The following is a 19012-nucleotide window of genomic DNA, read 5'->3' as shown; positions in this document are numbered from 1 at the left end:
AGAGAAGCAGGGAGGGGAATAACTGAGCTTTGGGACCCAGTCTCGGATCACACAGCTCCAAGAATTCTTAGATTCTAGCAATACAGGATTAATTAGCTGAGGATGGTACCTACTCACTAGAGAACAAGATTTAAGGTAATGAAAAGTAAATTAGTGACCCATCCAGCTTCATTAACAGGCTAAATCATAAGTATCACTTGGATGTTTTGGACAAATTTATTGGCATCCATCTTCCATAAGTGCTTATCCAGTACAGGATCACGTTGAGCCTGGAGCCTATCCCAGAATGCACAAGGAACAAGGTGGGGAAATGGTAGCCAATGACTGGGCACTCACTCACTGGCAGGAGGAAAGTTCTGTGAGGACAGCCGTGCACACACGTGTACAACACACCAAACTTAACACACACAGAGCTGGGATAGAGATTCAAACCCATAGCCAACAGGTGCTAAGTTATCATGGATCATGCTAATTTATTTGCTCAGCATAAAATTTAAAGATTACCACTGAACACTTTTTTTCAAACCGGAGGACGATGAAGTGTTATAGATTATGGTGCCTCTAGTTTACCAATCAGAACCCAGTCGTGTAATTGCCGTGTCCAATGAGATGCCATAAGCAAGCTGCCAGGACCCCGCCCCCCGGTGCCCGTTCAGATGCCGAAGCGGCCGCCTTACCTGCCGGATGAAGCTGTTGGAGGTCGTGTCGGAGGACGTGCTGCACTCGGAGCCTTTGAATCGGCCTATTCTCCTGCCTCCTTTCCCGTGGGACTGTTCCAACAATACAGTACATACGAGAGTTAAGACGTTAAATTAAACGTTTAATTTGTTTAATTAACAAAATCTCTCCTATCCATAATGATGGGACTTGTGCCAGTGGTGTAACGGCGTCTAGGGATATCTGTGCACTGTTGTACTATATAACTGCGTATACATACTACTTCTCTGACAATTTTTAGGTGGATTTAAAGTAAATCAATTTTTAGAAGTGGGAATAAGCCGTATACCTGCGTATATCCACCAGTGATAGTACGGTTGTCACCCGTCCCTTATAATATTGGATCGCCCCATGTTGGAAAATAAACTGCTGCGTTCCACTTAATACGGGACGATACCGTATTATAAGGGACTGGTGGCAACCGCACTATCACTACACCTCACGGAATCAAGGTAGAAGTGCGTTGCAGCGGTCAATGACACATGGATTGGGGTTCATTTAAGTTCCTGTCCCTGAGTGAACCTACAAATGGTCCTCAGACTGAACCTGATCCTTCGCATTTGGTCCGTTCCCGCAAAGGACGGTATTATAACACTAAATGTGAAGCAGTAAGTAGTAGTCAAATTCATTGGTACATTTGTTAAGTTCTGAGCATCGGGCTGTTTCACATCCACGGCATTTCGCTCCTAAAACGGATCTCACTTCAAATCGGCTCATTAACCATCATCTGATCTCACATAAAACCTCAGAAATATGAAATCTGGACTTTTACTACGGCTTCTGGGTAGCTGGGTGATGAGCTTAATCTTTCCAAATTATTAAAAAAGAAACTGGTAATCAGATATTCACATCGTGTGGATAAGATCAAATTTACATGATTCTGTGAAATTATGTCAAAATACATTTTAATCGGGAGTCCATGCGCCCTACCGGCGTCTAAACAGGTGTCCATTTAACCAAACGGAGATTGTGCGCTTCGTTGGCCACGTTGCAAAAGTTTTCTCTAAATTTTTTTTTATCCGTGGTCATTAAGCAACCTTTCTCAGCCACATATCAAACGGAAATGCCTATTTTAAAATAAAACAACAAAAGAATCAGGAAAAAACCAAGAGAAATGAATAAGTGTGTACTTACTACGGGGTTTTCAGCGTAGTCCAGGTGAAGTTCTTGGGAAGCGGAAGGTATCTTCAACATGCTGTTCTGGACCATTTGACAGATTTATTTGTCGAAATTTTTTAGACCTCAAATTTGTAACATAGAAGGCTAAATTTCAAGAACTCAATGTGTGAGGTGCATTCAAATGACGAAAAGGCAAAGTTCAGGTTCCGGAGGTTTGGGCCGGAGGGGTTCTGAAGTCCGTAATCCTAGAGGTGTGAGGTGGATGTGATTTTAATTCCGTAAGTCTGGAGACTCGCTCCACAAGTTTGAGTCACATCTCAGCCGGGAAGACGGCAGAAGGAGGGGCAAATTTCGCTAAGACAAGTGGATTCTTGGCATCCTCCATCCACACGGTCTTTATCATAAACTCATCTCTCCGAGACCCAACTACCGAGTAAACTTGGGACGCGCCTGCTGCCCCAAGATGCAATCAGAACCCCGGGCATAATCTGCTTTAATGCAGCCCATTGCGGCACTCAGCCCACGCATTTAACGGGACAGTTTTTGACATTTTGCAGGGATGTGGGTTTTCCATAGGGACAGGACGTGTGCAGGCTGTTAGGCATCACGCCCTGCTCATATATGGCATGGCTCTTTTAGTTTAGTCTTGACATTCTCGCAGTCCCCCGCTCCCACAATTCCCATGCACGGAGGAACTATTTTGAGCGCCTTTAATGTATGTCATTCAGCGGGCTTTTTTGCATCAGATACTCTTTGCTGTTTTTTAAAGGAATACTTTAGCTCGGAGATGGCGCAACCCCTGTCTGTACTATGCAATCGCAAAAGAGAAGGTAGCGTTTGTTGCATTGGTTATAATATATTTAGAAGCTATTTTTTTACATTAATTATTTATTTCGGCAGAATATTTTTTTCAAAAGAAAGCCCCAACTTAGTACTTAAACTGCAAACTTTCAATTCCCCAAAGCCAAGCTCAGTACCAGGCTTTATTACTAATCCTCCGATTGTTGTTAACTTGCAGATTTTCTGCGCTTATTTCGGTAGAGCACTATATTAGCAACCGAAGGAATAACGTATAATACAAAACCAGAACGTTTTGCATAGCATTTATAGGCGTGATTGCGTGGATATAACGTGAACTGGAAATACATTAAACGGATCATAAATAACTGTTTGATTTTGTTTTACCACAAAGTACAGGGGCAGATGACGCACGCCACATACACGTCGCTGGAAGCCCCATCGTAAAATGCGATCTGTTTATGCCATCTAGTGGCCAATGTGGGAATTTCAACAAGTGACACGTATTGCCTTTGTTGTGTTAAATGTGACCTCAAGTCACACGAATCGGCTTTAGTTTTCTACCATTTGCTTTTCTTTTTAAACACAATTATAACTTTTTCATTTATTCGCCCGTCGATTTGGTTGTTTATGAAAGGCATGATTGCATAGTTAATTAAGACACAGGCCCGAATTTAACTGCACAGCAACCATGTAAAATATTTTAATTTAATCCTTAATGCTATTAATTACATTTAATTAAATAACAACTGCAAAAGCAAGAGTATTAGAGCATACCCATTACTATCCTATTTAAGTGTGACGAGTTTTTGCTGAGACACGCACACACGTATCAACCTTTTTTTCTTATTTGCTTCGACGTGGAATTTCTTGAGGGAGCATCGCGCTGTAAATTGCTTGTTCAGTACATGCCGGCGATGCCGGGATATTAGCAATTTCTGATTATGCGCAGCAACCCGTTGGCTGTAGGCGCATATCTGTTTTAAAATCTGGCAGGATTCACTCTTTTCCGCAATGGGGAAAACTGGACTTCCAGTTTTCGGAAATGTCGGAGCGGAGCTCGCAATCTTTGCTCCAAAGGTCCCCAAAATGATTTTGCTGATCGAGTGAGTTCACGACCATCACTATCAACAAACACGACCATGGCAGAGATAACAATGGCTTCCTTCCTTGTCCTGTCAGCGTTGGGAGTTTGAAAACAACCTCACCCCCAACATCCATGAAAGCGTAATTCCCGAACACACACCACCCCCCCCCCCCCCCCAAATCCAAATGGTTTCCTGAAAAATTCTATTTAAGCAGAAAAGCTTGCAATCAACTTCCTCACATTGTTACAACACGACCTGAAAAGGTTAATTAAAGTTGTGTGTTTATAGGGCAGGCTGACAAATCTCTAAACAAACCATTCTTTGTGTATCTTATTCTAAATCATATTTATAATACTGAGCTGAATTAATAATTCACAAAACTAACATTTTTAAGGGAGACCTAAAGTATGCTTGCTTGACCTGAAATGGGTGTATAGAAGAAATATTCAGGACAATTTAATATAATCATGGTGCCACTTAGTCAAACTCAGACTCACAAAGTAAATGTTTGTATTGTAGTGTCTGCCCTGCATGTTGAATGACACCTTTTATAAACTCTGTGCATAACAGAATTTGTGCAACAGAGACAGTGTTAGTATAATCCAACCATCCATCCATCCATGAATCACTTAATCCTGAGCAGGGTCACCTATCCCAAGCAGTGCAGGGCAGGAGCACACCCTGGACAAGAGGCCAGTTCATTACAGGGCATAATCCTAACCCCTAATCCTTAACCCCACCTTAATCCCTACCCAGCTCTAACCTTAACCATAAGTAACCAAACAAAATACTAGACTTCTGGCTATTTTAGTTTTTTTATTGCAATCACAGTTTTTATAAAACTGAATTTCGACTTGTGAGGACTGAAAATAAAAGTCCCCCCCCCACACACACACACACACACTCTATGGGCAATTAGTCTGACTGTAGGTCTTTGGACTGCAGCAGGAAATGTGAACGACAAAGTAAGAACATGCACACACACAGAGGAGGCAGGTATTCGAACCCACAGCCCAGGAGGCAGTAGTTGCCACTTAGTTTATTACATGTACAGTATTGTGTGTTCAGGAGGTTTTTTTACGGTGGGGAAGAAAAGCCGCTCGATGCTTCTGGCTTCCCTACACCCCTTCATGGGTTCCGTCCCCCTCGCATTCGCATGCAAAGACCTGCATACGTACTTTAGAAGGAAACGGATGATGGCAAGTGGGAGTCAGTTTGCTCTTTCCCCAGTCAAAAATCCACTTTGGCCCCAAGCCCCCTAGTGTAGTAACTGTTTTGTGGCCTGGGGGGGGCACGCAAATGTATGGTTTGAGTGGTCCTAAACACTGCTGCTGATGGCAGGCTGGGGGGGGGGTCATCTCTCAGTGGTCTCATTGATTCCATGCCCCACGACCCGGGCCAGCTGAAGGTGATGGGAACACCGGAAAACATGCTCCTCGCTTTATGAAGATCCAGGTCCATCCGGATCAATCAGCATCTCAAGTTTAACCCCCCCCCCCCCACCCCAACCGACAGCAACTGTTCAATTCTAGAATTCAGTGAGCAACTCGGAATTATTACAGAGAAATTTATTCATTGTCAATCATTATCTTACACTGGTACATGGAGATATTCCAAAAGGATCTATGAAAGAATCTATTTTCCTGTACTTTACGCTATAAAACAGAAAACCATAATAGAGACACAGTAGGAAGAGGTAGCAGGTAGCTGTTAATTTGGTGCACTTCCCATATGAAGGCTGCAGAACGTGGCTTCCTGGAGAAAGACTGGAGAACCCAAGCTTATAGACCCTTAGAAACTCACCAAGGGAAAAAAAACCCATCAGGTCAGGAGACCAAGGGGAGGGAGGAGTTTATAGTACTAGTGTGAGACGTGTTTGAAGAGATGAAGAAATTCTGTCTAACTGTGGTTAGAAGGACAGAAGATCTTTACCGTTCTAGCAGTGAGTGGTTCTCTTCAGTTGGGGGGGGTTTGTCAGACCCACATATCATTTAAATTCCCAGTGCAGCTCGCCGGATCAGCGCCAGTCACAGCGAGCTCTCAAAGTCGCCATTTCTCAGCCTTTTCTCACCTAGTACCACCTACAGATTCAGCAAGGTGCTTTTAACTTCAAAGCAAGATGGCGGGCAGCAGAGGTGAGAGAGGGGACCATATAACCGGAAGGGGTGCAGTTTGTACGTCGGGACGGCGACCGATTGCTCCCTCAGAACTCCAGCTGGTGCTCGAAGATGGCCACCAGTAGGAGACATGCCCAGCCGAGGAGGAGACCCAGGTTCTGAAGCAGGAACATCAGCCAGGGACGTTTGGTCTTCACCTGGCTCATCTCTGGGAGCTGTAGGGGAGAGAAGGGCGGGGCCTGTCATTTCCCCGGCTGCTCATTGGACGGATGGGATGTCCATAGGTTGTGGAACAACGAGGATAGTAAAGGCTACCTACAGGTCAGTTTTTATTGCATATGTTAATCCATTTTCCTATGTATTTCTTAAGTTATTGTATTTCATACAAAAGCTGTATGAAATCCATAATAAAGAGTATATTTATAATAGAGCACTAGGAGGAGACATGTCTGCAAAAGCTTTCAGGAACTACACTTTTGACTTCAAATTTTTAAGTTGCATTTGGTGCCTTCCGCTAAAGAAAAACTATCCATCTACCTTCCAACGTTTGATTCAGCAATCAAAGTCTGCCAGTGACATGCTGGTTAACTGAACCCCTTACTTTGGAAGTTTTTTTTACAGCTTGATTCGTGCTCCTGTGTGTGTAGCTGGCATGTTCCCCCCAACGCGAACGCCGCACTCTTTTCCTCTGCCAGGTGACCTGCTGACACCTAAATCCTGTCCCCCTGCCTCGCACCCAGTTCTTCCTGAGATAGACTCCAGGCTCGGTTATGAAAGGAACGTGGTTCCAGGTACATGTGGGCAGGGGGAGCTCACCATTTCCACCAGGGACAGGTAGAGGAAGATGCCGGCGGTAACGGAGAAGATCCAGTGCTGCACCGCCGCGTCCGTGGAGACGAAGAGGCCCAGGTAGAGCCCCAGGAAGGCAGTGAGGGCGCTGAGGAAGTTCATCACCAAGGCGACCTTGACAGAGAGGCCGGAGCTGAGCAGGACAGCGAAGTCGCCTGGGGCGTGGGAGGTGGGGCGGGGGGGGGAATAGGCAGTGAGCAAAATATAAACATGCAGTACTGTGCAGAAATCTTAGATAGCCCAAGGATATGATGTTTAAAGCTATATATCTGTACAGGAGATGCATATTTACATAGAATAAAACACAATTTAACATTAGAACGAATGCAAATTAATAGTAACACAAAAAAATAAACAACAATTTCATCTATCCCCCAAAACGTTACTGATATCTTGCTGGATAGCTAGATGAACATCGCTTCAGTTCCCAAACCTCTCCTCTCCTCCTTTCATCACCAGCTCTCTTAATTAACTTAATTAGCCAAACAGTTTGATGAGGTATTGATTAGCCAGCATACTAGTGGTCCAGTCAAACACATTTCGATATTTAGTGGTCCACTAAATCATTTAGATATTGGATGGTTGCTGCAAATAGCAGTGTGACTTTAGGGGGGTTTGGAAATGGCGAAGCTGGCCCGCGTTGACACACACGTCATAGCTTTACTCCAGTATAAACATCATTTTCTGAGACTGCCTAAGACTTTTGCGCAGTACTGTACGTATATATCAAATATATAAATATATACATAATAAAAATATATTGACACAGACAGGACATGTATCTTTCATAAATATATCATACATTCATAAATATATCAATGTAAACATTTATAAACAGAGACAGACAGACAGACTGACAGGTAGGTAGGTAGATAGATAGATAGATAGATAGATAGATAGATAGATAGATAGATAGATAGATAGATAGATAGATAGATAGATAGATAGATAGATAGATAGATTTTTTTCTTTCTCTCAAATGCCTAGTGTGCCCAGTGACGGGTCGGCACCCTATCCTCTACCAGAGTGCCTACTAGATGTGGCCCCGCAGGACCAGCTCCCCCCCCGTGCTTGTACCCATCTCGTGCGGGATCTCGTGGCACAGTATTGCCACGGTGGTGGCCGTGCCCATCTCCACAGAGGACGAGAACGCCGCCCCGATGACCAGGCCGTCGGCGAGGTTGTGCAGGCTGTCCCCCACGATCACCATCACCGCCAGCAGTGACATCCCTGGCTCTGGGGAAGAAGGGGGACATAAAGGAGAGCTGGGTCAGGTGCACAGCCTCGCGTGGGACAGGAGGTGGGTGGGCACGCTCAGTAAATTATCTCACTCTTTGGCAGGGGGGGGGTACGAGCTTCAGGCGCATCAGGGGGCATCTCGACACACTCGGAGTCCTCCAGAGCTCCCTGTCATAGGGAAGAACATCATGAGCGCGTAAAGCCAGCAGTGTCGTACTGAAGTGCATCCCAAACCCTTGCTGTGACAATCACGCCCTTCAAGGCTCTTCGGGTTCATCCTTCTGTCAGGTCTTTTCAGGTCAGTTCATTTCTGTAAATTGACCTTTTGAGCCGCTGCTCCTCTGCATCAAAAGAATCCAACTGAAGTGGTTCGGGCATCGATCTAGGATGCTTCCTGGATGCCTCCATGGGGAAGTGCTTCAGGCATGTCCAAATGGGGAGGAGACCCCAGGGCAAACCCAGGACACGCGGGGGAGATTATATCTCTTGGCTGGCCTGGGAATGCCTTGGAATTCCCCCCGGAGGAGCTGGAGGAGGTGGCTGGTGAGTGGGAGGTCTGGGCATCCCTGCTCTGTTGCAGAAAATGGATGGATGGATGGATGGATGTATGGATGGATGGAAAGTAACCGTCCAAACATAGACAACCCAAAGCATTTCACATAAAAATAGAAAAACCTGGAGAGAAAAATAACAAAACCTCTTTAGGTTGGACTTATGGAGAAACAAGCCTCTGGAGATCCATCATATATAGTCTCCCTTCTGTTTCACCTCATCCTGAAGCCGTCCATCCAGTCAGCGGCCCAAGTCCCCCTGGTTGCCTCTTTCCACCAGTGTTGGGACTTTTGGTCTCCGGGGCCAGAAGACCTGGTGTGATGGACGGATGGCCCAGGTTGGGGAGTTTAGCTACAGACCTTCTTTATGAAGGCTAATAACTAGTAGGCAGTGAGGCCAAGTTGTAACACTTTCTGTTCAGTGGCACCTGCCGAGAATTGAGACTGGGGCGGCCTTCAAAGGCCAGTTATTTTTGCAGGGGCCAGACTTGGGCAACAGAGGGCTTAGAACCAGCCTGTAAGAGCCATCCTCCCCCCACACACAAGTACAAACGTATCAGATGTCGCAAGCATGAAATGTTAATGAAATCCTTTCAGGATGACCTCCGCCATCTTGGTTCCTATCAGACAGCGAGAAGCTGTTAACGTTTTTAAACGAGGCGCAGCCTCCTCCACAGCCAGCTGGCAAACAGGCGTATCACCTGTCCCCAAGTACGTTTATTTGAAGATCCATACCCTGGGAGTTGGAACCTTAGCTTCCTTAACAAAATGCCAAATAGCTATAGCACAGTACTGCACGCTAGACTTCAGGCTTCTACTGAAAGATTGACCAGCTAATACTGGCTCGCCTGCCCAAACACGGCTCCTCACCAGCTGCATGGTGGAGATGGTTTTTCCCATCTGCGGCTGGGCGTTCCTATGCATCTCCAGTGGGACATCATGGGAACGGTCCGAACGCTCGCCAGCAAACAAGCGTCCCTGCCGGGAAGGAGAAGATTTGGAAGTTAGGTCCTTGCCGCATAGAAACGAGCTGAGATTCCCATCCCAGTAAACTGGAACCCTGTATCGAGTCTCTCCAGAAAAAGACAGTAGGTGGTGCAGTGGTTAAGCACACAGATTTAAAATGTGAGCCTCAATCCTGGGAAGGTTCTACTGTTTGATCCCAGGTGAGGTACTTTACCTGAAATTCTCTGTTGGTGCTTTTCCACTGGTATCCAGGAACCAACACGTACCCGAGCCATACCGCAAGGAGAGATTAGCTACAACATGGTTCAAGCTCTCCTCGGGTTTCTACTGCAGAAGGGTCAGCTTGGTAAAGGTGTAGTTGGGTTTGGGTCTGTCGCTCTGACAGTGTCCAAAGTAAAAACGAAGAGACGCTTATTCACTGTTCACAAACGGTACTGGAATTAGCATTCGCTTGCATAAATCCATTCCATCCAGCTGCTCTATGGTACTTTTTTTACGTAGGAGCCTGGAAATTTTCAAGTTCCAGATTTTTGGGGATGCATCAATGCATCACGAAGTGCAATACTACTAATAATGAATGATATAAAGAACATATACTTCAGAGAATCCATCAACAGAACATCAGCATGTCCGTGTATCTCAACCAATCACGCAGTAGTGAAGCAGCCAGCTCAGTTGGTCACGTTTTCTGCGAGTAAGCAGAGCCATGTCAGCACGGCTACGGCTCGGGTACGACTTGCGAACTTTGCAGTGGAGAACCTCCAGCTCACTTGGTTCTTGGTGGCAGTGGAAAAGCACCATATGAAGATAACCACCTCTATTAATCGGAGAATATGTCAGTTGCCTCTCATAAAGGCGTAATCTAAGACAACAAATGTAGTGTAGAAATATAAATGTAGATGAAGGAATATGTCTGAAGGGAACCAAATACAGGCAAGCTTGATTATAATTTATATTTTCAAACCATGTACAGTGGTCAACAGTTTGCTTGAGAATTTACTCTGCAGTTGATCATAACTGAACTACAAAACTGTGGCCAACCACAGTCTGGTGCAGAGTTTGCTCAATGCATAACTGAACTACAAAACTGTGGCCAACCACAGTCTGGTGCAGAGTTTGCTCAATGCATAACTGAACTACAAAACCGTGGCCAACCACAGTCTGGTGCAGAGTTTGCTCAATGCATAAATGAACTATGCAGCTGCTTATGACCCAGAGCCCACTAGGGGACCCTCCCCCCATCTGATAAGCCTATCAGAATGGGAAGGAAGATGACAAATGACAACAAAGATAATCACATTTTCCTTAGGAGGTCTGGTGCCTCCTTCGAGAGACCAAACAAACCTTTTCCAGACATATTTTTCCAACACTACATGAAGGCTCCTTACCTGGCCATGTGCTGGCATGATAAGCGAGAAGATCCTCTCAATCAGGAAGAAGCTGTAGATGCCTGCTATGATTCCTAAAGTCTTCCACAGGTAGCCCTTGTCCTCCACGGCTTGCCTGTCCTCCAGGCCGGCGTGGTCGTGGAGTCCGAGGATCTTGAGAGAAAGGATAACAGGAAGCAGTGTCCCCGTGAGAACGTCCAGCCTAACTCCGAAGCCTCTCGTCAGATTTCCCGTCAGCAGTCTGCATACGATGCAGGACGGCGCGGGCAGTCATCAGCTGTTAATAAGCTCTCATGAGAAATGGAGGCAAGGCCAAAATGTCCTCAGCAGGGACGTTGCTGTCTTCCTGATGTAAGCTTTCATCCAAAGTCAACAAAATACCAGCCTTGTTGGCATAAGAACAAATATTGAATTTGTTTTCTGATGGTCCAACTTAGAGCTTAACGTTTCAAGTCTACACTTTTCATTTGATACAGAGATTGCTTAGCGCTCTGCCTCTAAGCCCAGTCCTTCTCGTCCAGTTTCTGCATATGTATAAAATTTACCTGTCTATGTACATTTAAAACCATCATCTATGCCTCATTTTACATATTTTTTTCCTGCAAACAGGGCCCTAATATGGTTTTTCTGGGTTTTTTTTCCATTTCCTTTAGTGCATTATATAGTTTTATGTGCATGTAAACAGTCTGCAAAGAACATGCCAATGGGAATAGCTCTAACAATGTCTTCTCTAATCTGTTGGAACACCTGGTTGGAATTCCAACCCTTGCTTTCAGGATATGGTGAGGTCACTACGTAACACAATTCTTATTGGCCGCCTACTTTCAAGGATCTGTCTGGGTGGAACAAATAGGCCAAGCCTGACAATTGGACAAGCTAACCAATCAAAGCACACTGGGCTCACTAGGGATGGGGCTTAAAGCTCTAACAGAGTTTTTCAGACAGAGGGGTGAATAGAAATGTACAGTATGAGAAAAATAATGTTTTTGGAACACTGAAGCATGTAAATCTCTTCTAGTAGAACCCCAAAATAAAATTATGAACAGCGAAAGTGAGGATAATAGGTCCCCTTTAAGCAGCTTATCAGAGGTCCTGCAAATGTATGGATACCGATGCCTCGTGAGTTACTGTAGTTATGGTATAATTGTATTTCCCTATTGTTGCATGTGTGTTTGCCCATGACTTGCGTGAACCCAGTTAGATCCTCACGTGCCTTTAGTGTTCTATAAATTACCCACCACGTGCGACCTTTACCGTCTCGTGTCTGATCTACCTGTGTTTCTCCGTTGGACGTGGATTCAGTTGCTCGTTGAGTGCCTGCTACAGTCCAGTTCAGGACTATAATAAAGTTCTGTTCTGTCAAGCGAATCTCCTCGTCCTTCGCTGCTCTCGCTATGCCTCGGTCTGCTCGGCACTAACAATATTTTTTCTGTCTAATTAAAATGATCTTATAAACAAAACTGAAAACACTGAGGTGTACAAAACTGGAAATACCTGAATTAGTCTCCATGTGTGCCTTGCAGATTTGAGTGTCATCGATAGCAGAGGTTGCGTACGATAGCATTTAACAGATAATAAATTCAAGACCCAGTCATCTGTTCCAGGAACACCTCAACTAGCCCACACCACTGCATATTCCCCCAATGCTCTTAAGGCTGCACCTTCTGCTGATGTAAACAATAGTCTTATTAGCTCTTTGTTTTATTTGGAAGACACTGCACGTCTCCAGTTCCAGTGAGCTTACACTTCTACCTGGGCGCTCACTGGAAGCTCATTCTAGCCGCACTCATGTCTAATCAACACCTTGAAAGCCAAATGTTTGTAATATGACAATTGCTTCACTTGTACATTGCTTTGAACCAAAGTAAAATGTAAATAAATAATATCTCTATCTTGGTACCTTGGTAGGTGTCATGTACCTCATTTTTACTTTGATTGCCCTATGCCAGCTACATTAGCTAAATGAGCAAACATTTCCTCTCCATTTGAGGGCAGGCTTACAAGTCTCCTTTGTTCCGGCATGTTCCTCCCCTTCTTACCTGCGGGATGAGGTGCAGGAGGGCATCTCCGGAAAGCGTCCCCACCGCCAGGCCCACGAAGAGCTGCAGCACAAGGTCGTAGACCTCCTGGCAAGAGTTGAAGAAGACCAGAGCAGTGCCCAGCATGGAGCTGACGGTGACCAGGAGGACCGCGGCCGTGCTGTAGCCGTATTCTGCAGGAGGGGGGTAGAGAGAGGGATGGAAAGAGGTGGAGCGGTTTAGCTGTGGGGAACGCCATGTCCTCCTACAGTGACCAGGCCCTGTGTCCAACACCTACTCCAGGGCTGTTCAAGTCACGGTCCCAAAGGTATAAGCCCTGCTGATTTTCCAGCCTTCTTTTACCTGTGATCCAGGTATGAAACCTCAGAGCTGTGCACAGGTGGAGGCGGGAATCATGAGAAATGTGAGGGAGAGAAAGAGGAGGATTCTTACTCTCCATGGTGCTCGGAGCTGGGCCGTGCCCTGCATGGGCAGCAGAGCTGCAGGCATTGTCCAGCACCTGCTGCATTATGGCTGGGCAGATGTTCCCAAACTGCTCCTTGGAGATCAGACGCTGGGGCTCCAGCACGAAGATCTCCACCAGCTGACTGGCTGAGAAGCATACCTGCTAAAACATGCACACATTATGTGTGGATACATTTCAATGCAAATAAAAATTCACGCTTTGCTCATTGGGGCAATTAGACACACCTTTGTCCAATCAGTGTTGTGGTCATGTGACTCCTGAGGACAGCTCTCTGATTTGCTGGTCCCCACTAGTCCATGGGAGGGGTCTCCAGTGCTCGGCCTACCCCTGCTGTGCAACAAGGAAGTTCCGCCCACTCCTATGCCCAGAAGATGCAGCAAAGCCTCCAAGTCTGGGGATTAGATGGTGGCATGTGACATCACATTAGCACAGCGCACAATGCCGCATCAGGTCTTACAGAGGCGTTTAACACAAAGAACCTGGGCAAACGTCCACCTATATAAACCTACACCACTCCAAAAATTGCCCAACATAAGGTCAATAGTTCATTAAATAGATCCGTTAGCCCTCATATTTTCCTAGTGTCCTTTTCCAAATCCAAATGATGTTTTCCTGCAGACTCTACATATTCTTAGTAGATACTACAACCAGAATTAGGATGTCAAATGGGTCAGGGATGCAGAATTAAGGCCAAATGGCTGCAGGTTAAAAAAAAAAAAGTACTTCTCTTGTGGTGTGATCATGTACTGTACACGATCCCTGCCCTACTGCCCTGCCCTACGATCCCTTACTCAAGAAACTAAGCGTTGTACTATTTTTAAATGTTATTTTATTTATTAGACTGAGCTATTTTATTACTATTACTATGTGTGTTTCTCACCCTAGGAGACCCTACCACCTCTTTTCTTTGTGGTTGTGCACAGTGACGATAAAGATGGCTTCGACACCGAAGAGCCAGCAGGGAAGCTAGGCTAAATTTTTCATGCGGGTCACCTGTGACTTCCAGGTTGCTGGTTCTATTCAGGGACTGGAAAATGCGGCCCACAAAAAAGCCCGGGGGCGGGAGGTTCCTCCAGCTGAAGCACTGCCCCCGAAGGATGTGGCCGATGATGGCCCCCGCCAGTCTGGGGACAGCCTGGGGGGCAGCACCGCGTCCATCAGCCGCACCCACCCCCTCCATCAGGGACAAGGCGTCGACGCACTGGGAAGAGAACGCGAACGATGGTAAGGAAGATAACCTCCACCAGTGGGCGCTATGAAGTAATGTGCCAGGAGACGTGTGCGTGGGATTCTTTACATTTTTAATAAATTGCTTTTTTTTTTTTTTTATATTACGCAACCAAGCTTTATGAGTCAGAGACAGTCTTTCACCAGAGATATATTTAAATGTTTCATTGTCAATTTAAATATTCCGTGGTTTAAAATGCAAATAATTTCAAGATTGCAACGAGTTATTTAAAAGCTAACTGAAGACACATTGAAATTCATTAAAATATCACATTGTGTCTATCTGATGAAATATGTGGCTTGTTCCCTATGTATTTATGAGTATGAATAGAAGAGTTCTATCCATCCATTTGTCCAGCCATCCTCCTTGTTTTTAGAGGTTTTGGTGGGCCTGGAGCCTATGCCTGTAAGAACAGGTCAAAAGGCAGGGAACACACACTTACACCATGTACGATTTAGCGACAAAAATTCACTAAACTGCAAGGCTTTCGGACTGCAGGAGGAAACTGTAGTATCAAGAGAAACCCATTCAAACAAGCAAAATCTATATGGGGTTGAACCCACTATCCTGGAGTCACTATGCCACCCTCTCAGTCTTGAAAGCAGGTACACTTGCTTGTCTCTGAAATCACTAAGATGTTGATCTACTAGGCATGTCTGATTGCTCAACGCAGTGCTGACCCGCGGGTGCTGGGCTCTGGCCCGGTAGTGCCGGCTAATGAGTCGCAAGATGCTCTCTGTCTCGTTGGCGGAGAGGTACTCATCATCCTCCTGGGGGTGGAAGCCCGTCACAGCTAAGAGGAAGTACTGAAAGTCCCAGGGAGAGGAGGAAACGTTGGCGACGCAGAGTTCCTCCATGTTGACCACGTAGTACAGCAAGACGGTAGAGATCTGACCGAAATCATCCTCCGTCAAGTACTCTCCGCCATGGTCCGGCAGCACCGACAGCAGCAAGTCCGTCGCAAGGCACTGAGGAGAAATGGCACGGATTCATGAATCCGTGAAAACTCCAGACGCGAGGGGTGTCCTTGGATGTCAATCCGTAACACAACTAGAATCTACAGAAACAATGTGAGAGCAAAACAATACCAGCGGGGCATGTGATTGGATAATACATGTTTTTGGGCAGTTGTCAAGGAAACATTTAAACTGCTTACCAGTCAGACCTTGTTTAGGTGGCAGCTTACCAGATGGAACCGTCAATAACAAACAGTTCAGCGTGAGCTTAAGTACAGGAGAACGAGCTATTAAAGGAAACTCAGGAAAATGCTGAAGAAAAAGAAAATGCTGTTATGTAATTATATCTAGGAGCGTGTGATACAGAGAGAGGAGCCTGAATTAAAAGGCTGCCCTTGCAGGCGCTTCACTGGACGCCCCAAGCCAGGATGAAAGCCCCCCATATGTTTTCCTCAGACAAGCTGGGTGGGGGGAAATAGCTTGACAGAGGAGAGGAACAAGGGGCTCATGTGAGAAAAAAGGACTTCCTGTTCTCTCTCGTCAGCTTAAACTGCTTCGTCAACATTTTTGCTGCCCCCGTCCCTCCAAAATGACCTGCCTGTAAATTAGCATCAGGTTTGAGAGCACACAGACAGAGCAAAAAAATTAGCATACTCTAGTGACAGATCTAGAATGCTTTTAGAGAAGTCTTTTCGGCATGACAACCATAACCTTTACTTATTATTTAACAGTAATCTTCTGCCGTGTGACAAAAGTGTAAAGTTAACCCACTAAAGACATATCCACCCATAAGCAATAATCAAGAACAGAATCCCCGTGAGCAGAGAGCACAAGGCAGGGGACACCCCGGATGGGATGCCAGTCCACGACAGGGCACAAAACATGTGCATAATTACACACAAAGGGCAATTTAGAGACACCAATTAGCCTGCCTGCATGTTGTTGGATTGTGAGAAGAAACCAAAGTATCTGGATGAAACTGTAAGCCAAAGAGAGACTCAAATCGACAGCTCTGGAGGTATGAGATCAAAGAATGACCCACAGATCCCTCACACTCTGAGAAAGAGAGAATGATCAAGTCAACCAGGATTTTCATGAAAGTTATGGTTTTATATGGCATTACAATCCTCTCTTGCTTAAGGCTTGTTATAAGGTTTAAGTGTCCGATTCTCTAGCAGTGTACGGCACATTTCCCGAACCTTACTCCCCCATACTGAAAAGCAGACTGACAAGAGTCAAGAGTTCCACAAGAAGAAAGGGAACTTTTACTGACACGCAATAGATATACTGCAGGATGGTGGTGGAATGTGCGAGAATCTGTGGGACATGGTCAATTCCTGATGTCCTTCCCTGCTCACAAAGCATGGATCGCTTTGAGAAAACCCCCCCCCACACACACACACCCCACCCCCAACACTCAAGGCTTGGGGCTGGAGATCATCCCGGTTCAGATATTCCATAACTGGGAGATAACTTAGCAACCCCACGGGACAACCCCATGACCACCCACCCCTGTGCCCCCCAAATCCCACCACCTGACCTGCTGACACTGCTCGAGGGTGCCCCCGATCCGGCTGGGACACTGCACCGCGAGCAAAAGGCTGGCTGCCAGCGCCCCCGTCTGGTCCCTTCGCAGCTGCGTTGGATCATCCCATACCAAGGTCCCGGCGGCGTCTCGCTGGTAGGCCATTGCCAAGGCTGCGCTCGACACGCACAGACCAACCACCAGGGGCAGTATCTTATCCCCGGGAATCATCTTCACAAGCGCCCTATCCACCCCGTCTGGAGAGTCAACCTTGAGCAGACTGCGGGGAAAGAATATAAGAGAAGAGAGGAGAGGATTGGGGGTATTGAAAAGCAGAAGAGGGAAAGCCTACGGATTTTAGAGCGATTGTTTAAGCACTGGTTTCAAGACGGTTCACTTTGGTCAACGACAGGGGGTCTCATTGAGACCTCATAGCCTAATCTGTGCCCTCCTAGAGAGAATGGCTTGCTAAAAACCCTAACCCCACATTAAGAAGGGTTAACCTCAGCCAGCATGGGGCAGAACTCACTTTCTTGGGAAATAATTAGCGCCCCAGGTTCACTCCAGTGGCATGTTTTAGCTCGAGGGAGTTTGGTATCATTATGCCACAGAGTTGGATCGTACGAGAAACTTTAACTGGGGTGAACGATCCCACCCGCGAATCTGAAATCAGGAGAAGAGCAGGGCATGCGTAGCCAGGACTTGCTTCGGATTAAAATGCAGTCTAAAAAGCAGAACCTGGAGATAGACGCGAGTCTAAAATACACACATTTAACATCTAATAAGGTTCATTCATGACTTACATCTGAGGAAAGCACCCTTTCGTGGGTGAATCTCCAATTTCGACTTTTGCACATGTATCGGCCCCAGATCAGCAAGTTTAACCCGAAATTCTTCGCAGTGAGATCCAGCTAAGCGGGAATCCGTGTCTTTGGGTGGGAGAGGCAGGTGCATAGAGTAGGCAGAGATCCAGCTGGCGAGCCACGAGCACGAGAGGAGAGACGCTGCCCCCCCCTCCCCAAAATCTGCAGCACAGTCCTTGGTCCTCACATGGGGTCCCCACGCTAGCCTGACGCCGACCCCCCCCCTTAACGGGACTGTCGCATGCTGAACATCGACCGCAAAATCGCCCCTGCGCGTCCTACCCCCCCCCGAACTTTGGCACGGAGGAAGAGAATCACAACAAATCACAGCAAAAAAATCAATCATAATTCCTCACCTGCCGTCGTCTTCCTGCTCGGGGTGATGAGACAGAGGTGGCTCTGACGGAAGGTTCTGGAATTCCGTCGTGCTAGCGAGACCGCTTATCAAGAAACAGGAATTGCACAAGCTACAGGGGGATTAGTGGCAGCAGCCTTATAGGGATTCGGTTGCCATGGAGAGGAGCGCTTTCATTTTAACAATGAGGGGACTCTGAGCTTGGCTGGTTGTTTGGTGGGGGGGGCAAATCTCCAATGGTGGTGCCCCGAGAATGAATCGCACTCCAAAAATTTATTATCTTCAAACAGCAGCTCTCCTGATGGGGCGGGGGGGGACACTTTTGGGGGCAATTTAAGACAACTGTTCACCACAGGGGCACAAATACAAGCTACAGAGAATGTCGTTCGCTGCCCATCATAGGGGTAGCTGCACCTTACAGGGGAACAATCCTAAACATCACCCCAAAGAGGGAATCCTCTGAACTACAAATTCTCCCAGCACAATATGGAGATTTCTACTTAAGATAAAAATACTTACGTAAATATTTAAACAGACAAGTTTCCCAACCAGAGAGAGAATCTCAAATTTTGCTCACTGTAGGATGATGAACGATGACTGACCAAACCCACAGGGCACTCCATGCTACCAGATCAGGTCCAAACCTCTGTCAGGGTCTTAATTGGAATTTTAAGCTCCCATTCCTCTTGTCATTCTCTGAACTAACTCAGACCCTAAAGCTGCAGACTTATTTCTTGTTGTTTTAAGG

General features: G+C 46.2%; 2 protein-coding genes across 4 annotated transcripts in view; both read right to left on the bottom strand.

The window, feature by feature from the left end:
* The window catches only part of LOC125724036 (voltage-dependent L-type calcium channel subunit beta-2-like), a 58875-nt gene extending 56745 nt beyond the window's left edge, over positions 1–2130 (bottom strand). The window contains exons 1-2 of one of the 2 annotated variants that reach the window (XM_049000942.1): positions 1852–2130; positions 678–770 (exon numbers count right to left, since the gene is read on the bottom strand). In XM_049000942.1, the coding sequence (XP_048856899.1) occupies positions 678–770; positions 1852–1926 (168 nt within the window). In that variant the 5' untranslated portion in view covers positions 1927–2130. The remainder of the gene's footprint in view (positions 1–677; positions 771–1851) is intronic. The other variant, XM_049000945.1, reaches the window with a different exon arrangement.
* Positions 2131–5275: 3145 nt separating this feature from the next.
* On the bottom strand, positions 5276–18500 carry LOC125724037 (zinc transporter ZIP12-like). Of its 2 annotated transcripts, none has more exons than XM_049000952.1 (13): positions 18266–18500; positions 17062–17326; positions 15246–15533; positions 14331–14538; positions 13562–13728; positions 13304–13478; positions 12872–13044; positions 10833–10985; positions 9349–9456; positions 8020–8095; positions 7766–7924; positions 6656–6843; positions 5276–6054 (listed from the first exon to the last, which is right to left on the bottom strand). In XM_049000952.1, exons 2-13 carry the CDS (start codon positions 17275–17277, stop codon positions 5926–5928), a joined length of 2040 nt encoding a protein of 679 aa, XP_048856909.1. In that variant the 5' UTR covers positions 17278–17326; positions 18266–18500; the 3' UTR covers positions 5276–5925. The 2 variants fall into 2 exon arrangements, with proteins under 2 accessions (XP_048856909.1, XP_048856910.1); XM_049000953.1 differs by having other exon boundaries at positions 13304–13475.
* Positions 18501–19012: the final 512 nt, after the last annotated feature.

This window comes from Brienomyrus brachyistius, unplaced genomic scaffold (genome assembly GCF_023856365.1).
Source record: "Brienomyrus brachyistius isolate T26 unplaced genomic scaffold, BBRACH_0.4 scaffold54, whole genome shotgun sequence".
Classification (NCBI taxonomy): Eukaryota; Metazoa; Chordata; class Actinopteri; order Osteoglossiformes; family Mormyridae; genus Brienomyrus; species Brienomyrus brachyistius.
The sequence above is the reverse complement of the archived record's forward strand: the minus strand, read 5'-3'. Positions and strand labels throughout refer to the sequence as shown.